This window comes from Brugia malayi (assembly GCF_000002995.4).
Source record: "Brugia malayi strain FR3 genome assembly, contig: Bm_v4_Chr2_contig_001, whole genome shotgun sequence".
Lineage (NCBI taxonomy): Eukaryota > Metazoa > Nematoda > Chromadorea > Rhabditida > Onchocercidae > Brugia > Brugia malayi.
This window is the reverse complement of record NW_025062476.1, coordinates 11,428,174-11,446,424: the sequence shown is the minus strand read 5'-3', so window position 1 is coordinate 11,446,424 and position 18,251 is coordinate 11,428,174. Positions and strand designations below refer to the sequence as shown.

At 26.2% G+C, this 18,251-nt stretch overlaps 4 protein-coding genes across 7 annotated transcripts; 1 reads left to right on the top strand and 3 right to left on the bottom strand.

Annotated features, from left to right (window-relative positions):
* Nucleotides 1–919: 919 nt before the first annotated feature.
* Nucleotides 920–5,274, top strand: Bm3823 (Uncharacterized protein; the record flags this gene model as incomplete). Of its 3 annotated transcripts, XM_043079272.1 has the most annotated exons (4): nt 920–1,191; nt 2,368–2,557; nt 4,861–4,958; nt 5,202–5,274. In XM_043079272.1, 4 exons carry the CDS (start codon nt 920–922, stop codon nt 5,272–5,274), a joined length of 633 nt encoding a protein of 210 aa, XP_042935206.1. The 3 variants fall into 3 exon arrangements, with proteins under 3 accessions (XP_042935206.1, XP_042935208.1, XP_042935207.1); XM_043079274.1 differs by lacking the exon at nt 5,202–5,274 and having other exon boundaries at nt 4,861–4,962; XM_043079273.1 differs by lacking the exon at nt 920–1,191 and having other exon boundaries at nt 2,522–2,557.
* On the bottom strand, nt 5,229–6,928 carry Bm6273 (protein W10D9.3, putative; the record flags this gene model as incomplete). Of its 2 annotated transcripts, none has more annotated exons than XM_043079270.1 (5): nt 5,229–5,233; nt 5,673–5,916; nt 6,023–6,092; nt 6,498–6,646; nt 6,851–6,928. In XM_043079270.1, 5 exons carry the CDS (start codon nt 6,926–6,928, stop codon nt 5,229–5,231), a joined length of 546 nt encoding a protein of 181 aa, XP_042935204.1. The 2 variants fall into 2 exon arrangements, with proteins under 2 accessions (XP_042935204.1, XP_042935205.1); XM_043079271.1 differs by lacking the exon at nt 5,229–5,233 and adding an exon at nt 5,515–5,537.
* A 1,221-nt stretch (nt 6,929–8,149) lies between these two features.
* Nucleotides 8,150–9,431, bottom strand: Bm14700 (protein W10D9.3, putative; the record flags this gene model as incomplete). Its single annotated transcript, XM_001900925.2, has 3 exons — nt 8,150–8,350; nt 8,727–8,922; nt 9,226–9,431. 3 exons carry the CDS (start codon nt 9,429–9,431, stop codon nt 8,150–8,152), a joined length of 603 nt encoding a protein of 200 aa, XP_001900960.2.
* Nucleotides 9,432–11,460: 2,029 nt separating this feature from the next.
* Bm10628 (Zinc finger, C2H2 type family protein) lies at nt 11,461–14,678 on the bottom strand (the record flags this gene model as incomplete). Its single annotated transcript, XM_001900926.2, has 9 exons — nt 11,461–11,575; nt 12,003–12,160; nt 12,474–12,578; nt 12,985–13,139; nt 13,322–13,495; nt 13,661–13,814; nt 13,995–14,069; nt 14,385–14,530; nt 14,654–14,678. The coding sequence occupies 9 exons, from the start codon at nt 14,676–14,678 to the stop codon at nt 11,461–11,463; spliced, it is 1,107 nt and encodes a 368-aa protein (XP_001900961.2).
* Nucleotides 14,679–18,251: the final 3,573 nt, after the last annotated feature.

The following is an 18,251-nucleotide window of genomic DNA, read 5'->3' as shown; positions in this document are numbered from 1 at the left end:
ATTATGTGAAACTGATCTGTTCAGTTGATTTCTATTTACAATTTTTTTTTGCTAATTATGTAATAAATAGAGATTAATTATAAATTAAAATATAACATTGTCTTTCTTTTCATTTTATTCTTAGCAAGATTGAAGATAAAAGTAATATAAAACATAAAAAATGATAAAGTGATTAAAAAAATTAATTTATTTTCAGCTGAAAAAAAAAGTGGAAAAAAAAAATTAAAGCGATATCATTTAAGATTAACAAATAAAAAGCAATTATAAAATGTTATCTGTCCATATTACAGATTTATATATAATTGTTTAAACTTTAATTTTTTTGATCTAACTTAATTTAATGTTGTGAAGTAGATTTAATTGTGGCTTTTGTTAATTAAATCTATTTGTTGATATAACAAAAAAAAAAAAGTGATAATTGCTGTTTTTGCTAAATTTATCATTGTACTACTATTATCAATTATTACTACAATTATTTGTATAAGTGTTATTTCGGCAAATTAATAAATAATATTTTATGTTTTATTAACCAATTTAAAATTATTTTCTCTAAAGTGTTAAATTGAAAATAATATCAAAATAATCTGAAATTTTGTAAGAAAAAAGAAATAATCGTAAATCCTTTAAAATTTATTCGTTTTTCTCATTGTTAACAGCATTATTTTGAATCTTTTGTTTTTTTTTTTTTTTTTTTTTTTTGTAAAAATTGTTAAAAAAAAACGATAAAAGAAAAAAAAAAGAGAAAAGATGGAAAAGAAAAGAAAAAGAAATTAAGAAATTACAGAGTGTAACGTTTCAATCATTAGAAAGGAGTGGTTTAGGAGCATTTAAGAATGAATGAAAATTGATAGGAATGAAATGTCTATCAGCAGAGAGGGTCAAACGCTGTTGAGAGCTTGCTTATTTGGCATGTCATCAAATGTCACCAAATAAACTGACGACGAGTTGTAGCGTCCGAAATTTTTATCGTGATCGATGGTACTGGCAATGTGATAGAGAATGGAGTGATAGTTGTAGTAGTAGTAGTAGTTGCAGTAGTGATAATAACAGTGATAATGATAATAGTAGTATTAGTATTAGTAGGACTTATTGTTCGTTAAATTTAATTAATTTTCGAACTATTCTTATCATTTATTGTATTCTTATCATCATTATCAATGTTGTCACAACAAAAGATATCGCACAGCAAAGGTAAATTCAATCATATTTGTTTACATTTTATTATTTAGCATTATATGATAAAAATTTTTAATCGAAATAATTCCTTCATTGCTATATTTATTTATTTGCCAAATTTTTCTTCTCTCTAAAATTTAAATTGATTAATATAAATAAATTTAAATTTTTAATTAAAATATCATGAGTAAAAAAAAAAAAAAATATTTTTCCTCTACACATAAAAAATAACTTTTTTTTGAAATTTAAAAAAAAAAAATGAATGAAAATGAAATGAAATATTCATTAGACATTTGTTTATTTTATTAATTAATTTAATTAAAATATTCCAATATTTATCATCTTTATAAGGCAATAAATATTGCACTGTTATCGATTTATGCTAATTAATATAATTAGTTCCATTAGAGGTGCTAGTGTAAAATTAATGGTTTTTTCAAAATTTACTACTTCACTTGAAGAAATTGATTTAACTGTTTAAATAGATAGGTAGGTATACGCATCGTTTCATATTATCATAAATTACAACAACCATCTCATCACAGCAAATTGATGATATTAGAAATGGCATTTGATGTTTACAATTACAAATTTGCCTTTTTTTTTTTTAAATGAGTTTGAAAGAAAAAAATTTGGCCAAATTACAAATTACTTTTTCTTTTGAACAGTTTGAAAGAACTTTTTGTGTACATTTGTATATGTATGTGTGATGTAATATAATTGAAAGTGATTCAATAATATTTTATCAAAATAAAAAAGATGTGAAAATTAGGAAAAAAAAAAGGAATGAATAAAATAAATTAAATTTAATAGTTTTCTTTTCTTTTTTTCTAAAAGAATAAATTCAAATGGATGATTATTTATTTAGTAAGAGAAAAAAATAATTTAAAAAATTTGCAAAAATTTCACTAACTTAATGATAATAAGGAAAATAAAAACGAAAATTTTTAAAATTTTATTGATTCAATAGTAAAAAAAATTTACAGAAATTTTATTAATTTAATAATCAAAAGAATAAAAACAAAAATTATGAAAATTTTATTAATTTAAAAATCAAAAGAAAACAAAGAAGAAAAATACAAAAAAAAAAAAAAAAAAAAAAAAAAAACTGATGATAAGAAAATGAATTAATTTTTAAATAATAAATTTTGAACGCAAAAAAAAAAAAAGAAAAAGAAAAAGAAAATTTAGATTTGGATGCAATTTATCAGATCATCAAGCATGCGATGAATTATGTAAACAAGATTCATACTGGTATGGTCATTGTTCCATATGGGATGGATACGATTTCACTTGTTCCTGCTATCATTATAAAATACCGCTCAATGGTAGCATATGTAAACGAATGCAAAAAATATGCAATGAGTATTGCATAAAACGAGTAAGTTAGCATAAAATATTTCTTTTATTTTCATCTTTTTTTTTTGTTTTTTGAAATTTAAAAGATTTTTCATTATTATACAAAATATTACAATTTAAAAAAATAATATATTATAATTAATTTAAGAATAATATAATTTGAAAAAAAAAAAAAATTCTTCTTTAATTAAAAGGTCATAAAATTATGATATATTGTTATAGTGAAATTTTTTTTTTGTCATTTATTTATTGCAAAATATTTTGTAATTTATATATTAACATTTTTTTTTTTTTTGTTGTTGTTCAATATATATTTTTTTTCATTTCATTTATTTTTAGATATGATATAATTTGTTAATATATGGAATATGAATGGCTTTAAATTTGAGTATAATTTTAGCATTTTAATTTTCATCAGCAACGTCATAAATATATCTTATAACTATTTACAATACTTTTCATTTCTATTTAGTAATTAATTTGATGCAGAAATATTTTTGATGTTTTCTTTTTTGTATGAAACATTAAAATAATACCAACAAATATAAATACTTTCAATAATTTCTATCAATCTAATTGAATTTAACAAAGCTTAATTTAAAAGTTAACATTTATTTGTCAGCATATGAATAAATATTTTTTTCATTTTACTTTTTCATGCTATCCGTTCAATTTCATTTTATCTATTTTTCGAAATAAAAAAAAAACTCAAATTCTTATTATATTTTCTAATCTAATCACAATTAGTAATGAAATTTTCTTTCAAAAATAAAAAATTGAAATCAATGTGAAATATAGTGATGGAAAAAATCATCGCTATGCTAATTGATTAATGAAGATTCTTTTATCTGCCTAAAAAGCCATCTTATTCATCCATTAATTTCTCTAATCATCACAATTATCATTGATCATATCATAACATCATTATATGAATTTATCTTTAGTCTTATCACTACACGTATTACTTCCCTTCCTTTGAACACATTTTAGACATAATTCTAATTTTCATACTTCCTATTTTTCCATTTTAAATGGTACTTTCGAGAAGTAAAGCATCCAAGAAAACATTTCGTAATAATAATTAATGTGACATTGAAATTTTAATGTTTTTATTTTTTTTTTTTTTTACTTAAGAAAACACATTCAGCTAATGTTATTCATACCTCATTAATTTCTTCAAAATGAGTCACTGATATTTCTTTTATATAAATTTAGAAGAGAAAAAAAAAAGTAAGGAAATGTTTATTTACCGAATCAAAAAATTTATTCCCATTTCAACAGAAATAACTATTTAGGAATTTTGGAAATTTTTTAGAATTATTCATTCTTTTTCAAATTACACTCTAAAATGATAGAGTAAAAAGTTATCCAATAAATATGTAATTATGGATAAAACATTGAAAAAAAAAATAGGTTTAGTTAAAAAAATCTAAAAACTTTACCTATTCCATGTTATACTATAACAATTTGCATGTATGTACTTCTTAAAATTTCATTGTATCTATCAATTTCTAATCTTTCGGATATATTGTAAAATTTTACTATTACCTATTCATCTATTTAATTTTATCTTTGATCTAATAAATAAAATAAAAACATACAATGCATAAATACATTTGAATTTTAGAGAAACAAAAAGAAAATGAAAAAAAAATTGAACAGGCAAACAACTAGCTATCTGAATTTAATGATGATGATAACAAACAACACTATTACATTCATTTTTCTTTTCCGCTTTTTTTTTTCGCTATTTCTCTCTTTTTCGAAATGTGAAGCACATTTATCATCTTTCAATTAACATCAAAACAATAGAAAAAATTTGTAACGAAGTTAAAGGTGAAAATATTAATAAACATTTCATATTTTATGTCTATCCAAATTAACTGATAATTTATATAAAAACAATAAATAAACTTATTCGCAGTTTCATTAAGTTGTTCTTTTCCAAATTACATTTTTATCTCCTCTTTTATATTCTAAAAGGAATACAATAATATACTATGCTGTTAATAATTTTATCAAAATTAATATTATGTTCAAACACAAAGAAGAAAATAGATAGTGCTGTAAATATATGTGCATTAATTTTATGATATTTTAATATTATGATGCATTGCATAGAATGATATAAGAAAAAAGAAAAATATTCCACATTTCTTCTTGAAATTCCATAGTATCAATTTCAAAGATAAAACATTTATCTAAGCTAATATCTGCAATGAAACAAAATATCTTTTTACTATAAATTTTAAGTGTATCATAAATTTTATGACTGGAATTAATTTCTTTTTCGTTATAATAATAATCATAGCAATGATTTTATAGGGATTAGAAGGTGGCTACTGCTATGTGTATGCTTCTAGAACAGCTCCAAATGGAACAACTGAATGCAAATGTTTTGAAGAACTATTACAACCTGTTCGGTGATAACATTTCATTAATGATATTATGATATTAATACAAATGTTGTTCTATAGCAAGAATATTTTTGTTGCTATCATTCTGAAATGGGAAATTACATATTTTTGTGAGATTTTATTTAAAATTTCATCAAATACATTCTCTGCGTTTCAATTAATTAAAATAACAGACAATTCTTAATGAAATCGAAATGTTAACAAGTATTTCATATGTATAGCATATAAAGTACATTCTCGATGTTGCAGCTCCGGAGAAATTGACGAGCTGGTGCGTCAACCTAGAAAAGAAATAACTTACTTTAAAGGAAACAGCAATTAAATATGAATATTAAAGTGAAGTAAGAGATAGATAAAAAAAAAAAGAGATAAAAACCACAACAAAAGTGGAAAACCAATAAACCGTCTAGTTCAATTCTAAGTTCATGGAACACGTATCTTCATAGATTAAGGAACTATTGACAAAGAACTTGCCGGAAAAGCGAAAGATGAATGAATTCATTCAATAGAAGAATATGCTCTGGTCTGTGCCGTGATCCCGGCTAAAATTCTATGATTTCTTTTACAGCTGCATATTTCGCAGAACTGAAAAAAAAATCACTTACTGACCCCCATAATCACAGAAAAATATGATTAAACACCATTTAAAAAAGAACAATTTGTGATTGGAAAATTTTCAATAAGATTTGCAAAAACTCCGTATAAAACAATAGCAATCACCTCTTTCCCGATATGAAAGCACAGTTTCGTCACATTCTTGCAATAGAATTTTAGCCAGTCGGATATTCCGAATAACTTTCTCTCGTAGTTTGTCTTCAAATTTTGATAAACCATTTTTATGCGTTACTTGTATCGGTGCAAACTCTTTGCCAAGCAATAATTCGATATCCGAAGCATCATACTCCGGTAAAGGCACATTGTGAAGATTGAATTCTTCTTTACTATCCACTTTTACGATTTCTAACTAAAAATGAATCAGATACTTTTTATAATTATATCTAATCATGAAAGTAGATCTCACATGAATGTACTGAGTAAAAAAAAAAAAAAAGAAGCGAAATTAGTCTTACCGTTTTAAAAATGGCTAGCATAGATTCGACACGCAAATACAGTTCATCTAAATTCTCTGCCTTGGGTAATCTAAAAATAATCCATTTATTTCGTAATAAAAAGAAAATAATCCGAAAAAAATAGGACAACGAAAAGGTAGCTACAGAGCTCTTATTCATTTCCTTTAATTCTTCTCAAGTTTACTAACCAACACTGATGCTTACATTGTGCAAGAAATAACTTTAAAAAATTGAAACAATATCTTCATGCAAGTTATCCATAGAAAATTCAGCTATTCTACATCTTTTACAACTACATCATATTAAAATGTTAATACTATATTCTATACAAAAATTACAACATTCTTTAGTTAATATTCCAGTCTGCTATATCAAATAAGAAAATAAGTATTTTACGTAACTTCTACATTCCTTCACAATTGTAAATAACACACATGTGAAAAAAACGTTATAACAAATTATAAATTGAGCATACTTTTTGATAGTATAAAAAGTTTTTCTCAATTTTCTTTCTGCATTAATGAAATCCTTCTTCAATGCAGCATCCATTGGAGTATCACTTTCATATGAGCTATCTATGGAAGATTCAGCTAATTCACGATAATCATGAATAAATTTATCAAACTGAAAAGTATCATTTATTAACTTACAACGCAATATCATATTGTAACATTTCAAGAGTAAGAAAAAAAAAGCAGAGAAAAAATAAGCGCAGTAAAATACTTTCACGGTTCAAAAACTTGCCACAAAAAAAGCAAATTAAGAAAACACAACATTACATTCAAAACAGTGATCAATTTGGGAAGAAAAAAAGAAAAGAAAAGAAACCTGTTCCTTGGAATAACCTAATGAATCCATCTTTTTATCACAATCCATATCTTTACTTCCTTCTAAACTTTCTGCCATAATTTGAACTGTAAAATAAGTTGTAATTTAAATAAATGCAAATATACCATAATTAAAAAATTTATAATTAAATAGAGATAATTATATACGTGCACATAATTTAAAATACAAACTAAATTGTATTGCTGAATTTTTTTTAATTAAAAAAAAATTTTCAAACAGATGAAATATTGCATTGCAAAACATATGTGGGAAACACGTAAACGAAAGTAACAAATAAGAAAGTAAAACGTCTAAGCATTAACGTCGACCTCAAAATTACGTGAATACATGAGGAGGCCATACAATGCAAAATTTATTCCCATCCAAATAAATTAATCATCTTACTTTAGTACATTTATTAATTAATGAAAATTTTTAGAATGATTTATAAAGGATTAAATTAAATTGACGTATGCCATTATAATTTGAATCTTTCTTACTTTCTTTCTTTTTAAACTCAAATGCAACAACATTAACATATATAAATAGTTGAATAGATTTAATGATATAACACATTTGCACAAAAATAATATTCTTTTTATTAATATTATAAAAAACCATAACCAATTATCTCTTTTTATGCTTATATAGTTGAATTAAATCAATCAATAATGTATACAATCATTATTGATATAAATGATAAAACGTAATAAAAACATACATAAAAACAAAATTTAATTACCATATATTATCACTTTCATTGATTGCAGTAATATTCCCAGACATTGACACATTAAATACTGCTATTATTAAAGTCGAAAAAAAAAAATTTTTTTTTTATTTCACAATTAAAATAAGAATAAAACTTTTAATACTTCATAACTGATTGCTTATTATATGATAATAATTATCATATTTAATAATTATTATATCTCATTCTTGTTTTTCTTTTTTCCAAAATATATTCCTCATTACATCATCTAATTATTTTGCTATTTTTGTGTAGGTTATTATAGCCAAAAAAAAAATTTTTTTTTCATAATTAGAACTCTTTACTATTACATGATCTAATTATATGAAGGAAGATTTCATATTTGATTTCGATTAAATTTTAAGTGATATCACGAAAACATTTATTTTTCGATATATATAAAGATAATTAAGATAATGTGATGCTTTGTAATAATTTTAATCATTTACAGTATATGTTTATACAAGTTAAAGAAAAAATTTTTGATCACATTAGTAAAATGATCAAAAAGGAAAAAAAAAAAAAAAAGAAAACAACTAACAAAAAAATTACGATAATTTAAGATAATTAACTTTGGATTGTGATAATCTATTCAAAAGATTATAATAACGAAGTACTCTCTGTAACGCTTTGCAAACGTATTCTGTAACGAATTGTTCTTTCACGTGCGTCGTACGTTTCAACACGCCAATATCAAGCAAAAATTCCACAACAAAATCATAACAGTTCCAATTCCTTTTGTCATAATACTGCAAATAAATCATATTTAACAATAATTTCATTATTATCATTCATTTACTTGTCATAATAGCATGCTTTCCGGTAGTATCAAAACCGGAACCACAATTTTAAATTCAAAATATGATTCTACGAACTCTCTCATTAATATAACTTATTTCATTTTATCATGCTTCAAGTTTCTAATAATATATTTCTTAGTATTTCACCGCAATCGTCAATCTCATTGGAAAATTGGTCAAATAAATTTCACTAATATTTACAATTTCAACTTCATTTCTTCTTAATATCTTTTAAGATATAGATGTTTCGAGAAGAAAAAAAAGAAGAAATAAATGAAAGTGATTTTTTTTTTAAATTTCTTTCAAAATGGATAATAAAACAAACTTGACGGCTAAATTGGCTGTGGTACTTCTTAACAAATGTTTTCATCCTTTTATCATACATTTCGTTATCAGCGAATTGATAAATACATAGAGAATCATTCCATAATGATTCAATTATTATGCCATTAGTGGTATAAGAGAACACGAAACCTTTTGAATTCGATAAACCAATATGAAGATCATCGCCCAGTTTATATCTATATAAATTCCAATATTATATTTAAATTCTTTTACTAGAAAAAAAAAAAAAAAAAACAAATAAAAGATTAAAATGATTACAAGAAAATTTCAAATAATTAATTAACTGTAAATATGTTATGAAACATTAAAAAAAAAAAAACAACAAATCTAATAATGTTAATTTCTTTTTTCATAGCTTATAAAATTTAAAAACAAACATTTCTAAAATTTTGAAAACAAGTAAAAAAGTGAAATTTTCAATTGTAATTAATGAAAAATGGATAGCATTATTAAAAAAAAAAAAAAAAATGAAAACTAACTTGTTGAATGAATTTACAGATGGCTTTAATAAAATACAGCAATGTCCAGTAGTTTTAGAACAAAATGGATTTGGTAGTAAAATAATTTGTGAATTATTAGGAGTAATTTGCATGGCACATTTTGGACATAATTTGCATTCAATAATTGATGATTTTGTTATGCAACACCAATCGCAGATATTATGTATCATAAGTAATGGCTTCATTATCTCTAGAATTATCAGTAATTGATCACTAGAAAAATGAGCATACAATGATGATAATAAGAGATAAAAACTGATAACTTCACCCACTCTCTCTCTCCCTCCCTTTCTCACCTTCTGATTTTTTTCTGATGTAGGCAATAAGTAACTATCAAAACATTTTGTAATATATCCATCAAAATTTTCCAGTTTTCATTAAGGTTTTGTTTCTCAATCACAACAAAATTGTATGTCACACACACACACACACACACACACACACACACACACACACACACACACACACACACACACACACACACACACACACACACACATGCATACAACACACACACACACACACACACACACACACACACACACACACACACACACACACACACACACACACACACATACACACACACACACACACACATGCATACAACACAGTCTCTTCTCATTAATTTAGAATAACATTCATTTTTCTTCAATTATTCATTTTCTATTAAATATCTTCATAATTAAAAGAAATCAGTCAGTTGGAAAATCAAATTAATCAGGAAGATTTTTCATTTATCAGATTCCAAGATTTAGTATCATGCGATAAAGGGAAAAGACGAAATTATTTATCATACTTGACATCTCGATGAATATCTAAACAAAAAAAAAAAAAAAAAAATGAAATCTCACTAACTACAGAATCACAGGTTGGGCACATGAATTCATGCAAAGTTGATTTTATTGATGGATAATAATTCTTAAAATGATTAATTACAATAAACCATAACCCTAAAATGTAATATCAATAAATATAAATCCTTTATCGGTTTGACAAAAGAAAACTTTTCGTTTGGGTGTTTGTTGTTTGGTTGTACTAATTTATGTCTGAATGAGAATGAGTTCAGCATAAAACGCCGTAGATTAATGGATCGTTTAAAGTGTTAACAGAAAGTTCATCGATTCTGCTCAACAAAAGAAAAGAACTTTAACTGATTTATTACCAAAAATAAAAGAAATCAGGAAATATGGTTCCTGCAATAAAACACACAACTATAAAGACAATAAATGAACGTGACGATTGTACTCGATCTATAAAAGTATGCACAAGAATTAGAGATGAGAATTCTGAAGGGTGGTATACTTAAAGAGAGATTGTATATATATGTAACTTAAATAATAAATAAGCTTACATATGTCAAGAATAGAAACAATACGACTAATGACATTTTCATTTTTATCACAAAGTTTTGGAAGATCGAAACTTTTATACATAAGAAAGACTAAAAATATGCAACTGCAAAAAAAAGAAATTAAGCTTAGTGAGCAACTTCACAGATTTTAGTAAACTTTCTATAGCTGGAGGCCACGTCACAAAAGTATTGATCAAATCAAAAAAACAAAAAAACAAAAAAAAAAACGGAATAATGTAAAACACCGACAAATCTAATAAGGCAGTCTCATATAACTGTTATATTAACTTGAATTTGGCTTATAATTTTTCGTTACAATTACAAAAAGGTTAATACACAAGTACATATAAAACATATAAGTAAATATAAAATATATATTTGTTTATTTATTTAAGTAGTCACAAAATGAGTGTTATATTGATTATACCTAATGAATGGGCCATGTGTGATGACAATTTGATTTTTACCTACAAAAGTAGTATGATGATGAAGATTTCAACATTATTCAACGTTATCACTGCATTATTTCTATATATCATATAAATCCTAAATAAAATAAATATCGCAGGAGAACTCAAATGTGCTAATTACAATTACCATAATTCTCGCATTGATACAGAAGACCTTCATAATGTACCATCTTATATCCTTCCGTATCGTAAATAAAAGTAATGATTTCCAAATTTCTTCAAACATAAAGGGATGAAAAAAAAATTATTAGCATCAATATGTTTTGTAAAAATGATCTCTTCATGCTTATTTTACTGTCATATGTTAAACTGAAAAATATTGTACAAAATTTAGATAAAGGAAAAATGTGAAAAAAAAATACGCCAATTTGAAAAAGCAGGAAGTCATGATTAATTCACATGCGGTACTGTCACTAAAGCTATTTCATTCGATGAATCATCATAGTCGTTATCTGGAAGGTTTTCTTTGATATGCTTGGTAAATTCGTGCTTCCTTAAAGCTGAGCTGAAAATTTCCTGAATCAAAAATCTGTTCAACAAAAAAAGAAAAAAATTAAGGCAGCTTTTTAACCTCATAAAATGAGCCGATAACCAATAGTTCAAACAACTTTTGAAATTTCTTGATTTAAATAAAAAAATATTAGAAAAAGTTTTGCACGCAGTAAAATTGATGTGATCAAAAAAAGTATTCCAGAAATTTGCCACAATCCTACATTCCGAATTAGATCCAATCTGTAATTTAATTTTTCTAACCAAATCATCAGAAAAGATTTGTTTCGAGATTCACATATCCATGAAACAAATAATGAGCCAACCGTGCAGCTCAGATTCGAACATGATTTATCAACATGTGCATTCAGCCTCATTATAACAGCATTTCTTTCTAATCTTTCATCACAGCTGCGCGGTTGACAGGAAACAGAGCAATTTACCTGTCCCGAAATTCCTTGCCGCATATTGAACAGCTAAATGGTCTTTCACCGGTATGTGATCTTATATGAATTGTAAGAGCTTGCGATTGCGTAAAACCCTTACTGCAGTAACCACAAGTATACGGGCGCTCACCGGTATGCGTCCTTTCATGGATGTTCTATAAAGTTTCGACAGGGGATGAACATTTGAAATTATTATAGATCATAGGAGGCTAACCATTTCGGCTATTTTATACTTGATGAAATATTAGCACTTAGAATATAATCAGTTTCTATATTTGTCACCGAAATATAAACAAATAATTACTTCTAACTGTATAGAGCATACAGATCTACAAAATATATAATTCTTAACGAAAAAGTAGAATTCCTAACCCCCAACATTTTCCATCTTAATTTCAAAGGAATTCCGAGTAAATTTTAATTCATTTTCTTTAGTATTAATAGAGATATTCAATAAGCAATAATTACCTTGTCCCTCCGATGATGAAACATTTTATCGCAATAATAGCAACGATATCTTAGTGGACGATCAGTTAGCACGGGTAAACCATTCATCAAAGCAAAACATTTTTGCTAAAATTTGATCAAATAAACGTGAAAATGGTAATGAAATGTTTTTCATACTTAACTGGTCTCCCAAAAAATGCATTGCAGTTATCTCTAGGAGTCAGATAAAACTTAGATTGGAAGACAAATCAATTGACATAGTCCCTCTTGCATACCATTAAAATATTTAGACTGAACCCAACATCACTGTTTTTGCAGAGTTTTCAAAGAGTCTTAAAAACTATGAAAGCTTTATCAATAGAACCTTGCCGATCATTTTTAACATCGATACCAACTTAAATATGTAAAATATTTGAATAAAATCTGAAATAACACATACTGCTACAAAAGGAAGAAAATATTTGTTGTTGTGGAACTACTGCAGTAATTTTTGAATCGTAACATTACTTTTGCATAATTATTTATTTGTTACCTGATGTTCAGACATTAACGACTGTGTCCTGAACCATTTACCACATAAAGAGCAAAAATAACGACGGCCACTTGCATGAAGTTTCATATGTATACTGAAGTTCACTTGACGAGCGAAACATTTTGTACATATCGGACACTGATAAGGTCGTCCAGCTATAAAGAATTATCATAATGAAGAATTTTGTACGTAATGTCTGATAAAACTGTTTGGAAACTAAGCGTAATTTATGATATATTGAAATATACACTTACGTTTCTCTGACTGACTGCTTTCATTCTCCGTAGACAAATTTTTTCTCTTGCAAAAAAAATCAAACAGAAACACTAGTACTTACTGGTATGAGTTTTTTCGTGAGCTAATAAGGGTTGTTTGTGAGCATAAGCGCGTCCACATATTTTGCACCGGTAGATAAGTCTATCAAGACCAATGTCATAATCACTCCACAGGGTACTTTCACCAAAAGAATCGTCCATTTCACTCTCATTTTTTTCATATATCACATCATCAACTGCAAAAATACTTTTAGTATAAACCAGTTAGCTGAATTTATGAAAATGATTTAAAAATATGAAAAGCATGAATTCTTTATGTTTCATGTATTACGTTATATTGGTCGAATAAGGCAACCAACTTCTTTTTTTTTTTTTTGCTTTTTTGATCAAATAAAACTAACCTATATGCATTTTAGGAGCATCAGTAACTTTAAATGTTAATTTATTGCTGCCAATCAAAATCGAAAATTTTTGCAAGGGATTTCGTCCTTGCCAACGTTCATTTTCTGTCATCTTTGATGGCCCAAGCTGGTTCACGGAATGCGAATTTTCACTCTGTAAAAACCATGATTCAATGCAAATCTTCTTTTCATAATAGTCATTTAAAACTGTTATTCAATCATTTTAGCTAAATCTAATGGTAAGATTAGTTTAGAATAATATTCGACTATGATTTTACAACAAATAAAACTATGTAGAGGATATTTCATGTTATAAAAATATTTTTTACTTTACCTCAAAAGATTCCTGCAAAGCTTTTTCGTTAATTAATATTGGACATTCATCATCGCTTTCTTCTGATGCTATTTCCTGGAAAACAACAAATATTCGTTTCCAAAGATACGATCTACTGTTACTGAATCCTGGAAATATATGGAGATTCCTAAAGGATACTTGAATATGCTGATTTATTATTTTTTAAAATTCCATTTTGAAATACGCTTATTTGGTGTAAAATTCTACAACTAACAACAAACTTTCAAATTTTCCAAAATCCATACTTCAAATCTCGGAAAGTAAAACCTTTTGTTTAATATCACAAAATAAAAAAAAAAAAAAAAAAAAAAAAAAACCTCTTTTTTCCGAAAAAAAACCTTTTATCTGCTATTAGCATACAAATTCTACCTGATTCATTTCAGTATTGGCAATGACTGATGACGGTTCGCTAGAAACATCACTATCAATTATCACTGAATGTAGTTTTTCCAGACCAGATTTTGACTCTTCTACCATAATTTTGCTGGATTTACTATTCGTTAAATTCGTCTTATCTGAAAATTATTATATTATATATAACACTGTCACATACATGTAGCAGTGAAGTTTTTTTATCACATATATACATATAAGATTATAATAAACATATAAAAAATAGAATTAGTGTCGAGAATTACCATTAACTATAAAACGTGACATCATCGTACGTCAATTTCTAGCAGTAAGCATTACGCATAAATGTGAGAGAAAGAAAAAAAACAAATGGCTAAATCTTAATTCAAAAATCCTAAATAAATTAAACAATGCAAAATCCATTGTTAAGGATCCCCAACTGAAGTCTTCTAGTTCTCTGTCCTTCATCCAACTAATCGTGAACAGCTCTCGTTCTCTCCGTCTCTCACTGCAGCATTCAGTCTCACATTAGATATTGCGTATTGTTCTCTATTCTGCTCCATTATCTTTAACTGTCTCTTTCACCTATCGTGTACTCTTTTGTTATTATATCGATCTCTAGCGCTTCTTCATTTTCATTGTTTCTCTAATTCACCATATAAGTATTTTATTCTTTTCTTCATATATACCAATGGAAAAACGTGAAATGAAATACGTGAACTTTGAACTTTGAACTCTATTAGAGATAAATAATGATATTAATTAGAGTTGCATACATGTAAGACGTTGTTTCTCACATTGTTTGATAACATACAAATAAGACATGCATGGGTAGCATTCAGATAAGATACCCGAACAGTTACTGCAGTGTTTGGGTAGTGAGTAGCTAGTAAGTAACAATCATTTTTCACGTATGTTTCAGATAAAAGGGGAGAAAGCGCTGTCAGAAACGAGGAATTGTGTCATCTGAGCAATTGCTATGACAGGGATAACTTCTATTCTTCATTCAGCAAGCACATCACTTTAGTCTTGAACTCACCAGCACTTAACTTATAAACCAAGTTAAACCCACCACACTATGAATGCATCGTCCGCTCCACCCTGACTGACGTCCAATTTGAAGAGTATGACAAGAGCGCAATTGCAATACGTCTAATGGTTTCTCTCGGATATACACTCAACCTCAACCCAATCTAATCGTGCTTCACGCGAAGACACGTGATTTCTCTCGGATATATGTGAATTCACTCAGCCTCAACCCAATCTAATCGTGCTTCACGCGAAGACACGTGATTTCTCTCGGATATATGTGAATTCACTCAACCTCAACCCAATCTAATCGTGCTTCACGCGAAGACACGTGATTTCTCTCGGATATATGTGAATTCACTCAACCTCAACCCAATCTAATCGTGCTTCACGCGAAGACACGTGATTTCTCTCGGATATATGTGAATTCACTCAACCTCAACCCAATCTAATCGTGCTTCACGCGAAGACACGTGATTTCTCTGGGATATATGTGAATTCACTCAACCTCAACCCAATCTAATCGTGCTTCACGCGAAGACACGTGATTTCTCTCGGATATATGTGAATTCACTCAGCCTCAACCCAATCTAATCGTGCTTCACGCGAAGACACGTGATTTCTCTCGGATACTTCCAGTTTGATTTTATACTGCTTCTTCTTTCCTTCTTCCTTTACTCTTGTCATTGGTTTGTTTTCAGTAGAAATTGCATTCAATTTCATACAATTTCTAGCAGTTCTTTTTTTTTTACCTTTTGAATTCTAACTTTTATTGGAATTTAAAATTTGATTTACATTTTCACATCTAAATTTTAATATTTTTTTTTTGGATTTTTTTCAATTTTTAATATTGTCCACAATTCAAATCAAAGATAGGCAATTTTATTCCCCTCCCAACCAATAACTTAATCATATATGCATGCCAAAAATGCACATGAATTGTAAATTTTTATGCCCAAAATAAAGAATGTAAAAAAAAAAAAAAAAATAGAATTATTGAAGCTTCGATAGGCAATTATTGGTGTGATAAGAGAATCTGAAAATTATTTCACAAATTTTCAATCATATAATTAAAGATTTAAAACTTTAGGATGGAATGCTGACAGAGTTTAATCATTTTTCTATAAGCATTCGTTAAATTTTTATCTCGAAGCAAACTTAGATTCAACAATGAAAGTTAAACTTAAAGAACAAAAAATTTAAGTGCTTTTAGTGCATTTTAGTCGCTTGGTAAATTCAAATCAAGAAAAAAAGATTATGCTTTTTAATATGTTAAAGGGAACGCAAAGAATTAATGAAAATTTGGATCGAAACGAAAAATTTACTAAATTAATTTCATGTTTACATCACTGTACTATAAATGATTGCAATAAATATAAATTGATGACAAAGAACACAATTAAAACATTGTCAAAGTGATGAATTTAAGTTTAAATTGCGATCCAATTAAAATGAAAGTCAAAATGAAAATTTTGCATGCAAATAAAGAAGCTATTTAAATAAGATAAAATTTTCTCGCATTTGTCAATGTAAATTTTCTGTATTTATTATTAATACTATTGTCATTGTCATTATTATTATTATTATTATTATTATTATTATTATTATTATTATTATTATTATTATTATTATTATTATTGTTAAATTATCAATTATTTAACAATTCAATTTATTTATTGCTTAAGATAACAAAATGATATGATTTCGAATCTTAGTTAACTCTTTTTTCTTTTTTTTTTTTTTTTTCAATATGACTTAATAAATGTAACATCAGCAATAATTTTTGAGACTTAATATATATTTGACTAAATATTGCGAAGCGTATAATTCTAAAATATCAAATTGTATGCTTCATTTGCCAAACAAATAGCAATAATAAGTATAATAATAGGCAATGATTACTTGAAGTATTTCACGATAGCAATATAACGTTAATTAGCTAACAACAAGCGATAATGATGATTATACGATGCTTACTCAAATGATACATCTAATCTCGTCATAGCACTTTTTTCTTTTCTTTTTTTTTTGCATATATAATTATAAATTATACCAAAATTTAATTTCAATATGCTACATCTACTAGTATTTGACAATTTATTTTCAAAAAGTTCCAATATTTTTCAATTTAATGTCTAACGTCTAATAGTTGAGTTTATTTCAAAAAGTTGAATGAAATATTTGTAAGGACCATTATAATTTGTCATTAAGAAATTACAATCATCAATTTATTACTTAACTTTCACTATTTAACTCTAATGTTAAAGTCTATTAAAATGTTAATGATAGCCATTAAAATTGAAGTCTTTTTGATTTATGCTATCGCATCTTTAATTAAATAAATGAGTTACTGACAAAAGATAAAGTAATAAAATTTGCAATTACAAAAAAGTGCAGTGTAGTGGTTTTACCATAACTTAAAAAATACTTCGCCATTAATTTTGCAATGAAATGAAAAAGAAAATAGAACAAAATTTATTTTAAAATTTTGCATTAAAATTTATAAATTTATTAAGTATGACAAGATATGTGCTCTGTTTCAGTTTATGTCACTTTTCATTTACTTTACATTTTATCGGGTGGAAAAAGGAAAAAAAAAGAAATAATTAAATTTATCTTGTAATTGACAAAATATCAGATCACAGATGATAGTAATAACAATTTGTAGTAATTAAGAGTAATAACAATTTTATAATTAGTAATAATGCTAATAATAATAATTATTATAAAATATATATATAATAATAATAAATAATGAATAATATAGCATAACTAAGTAACTAGGCTAATTCATGATTATTTTGTGACGTACTATCGAAATGATAATTATTAGTTTTTGATATCATTGATAAT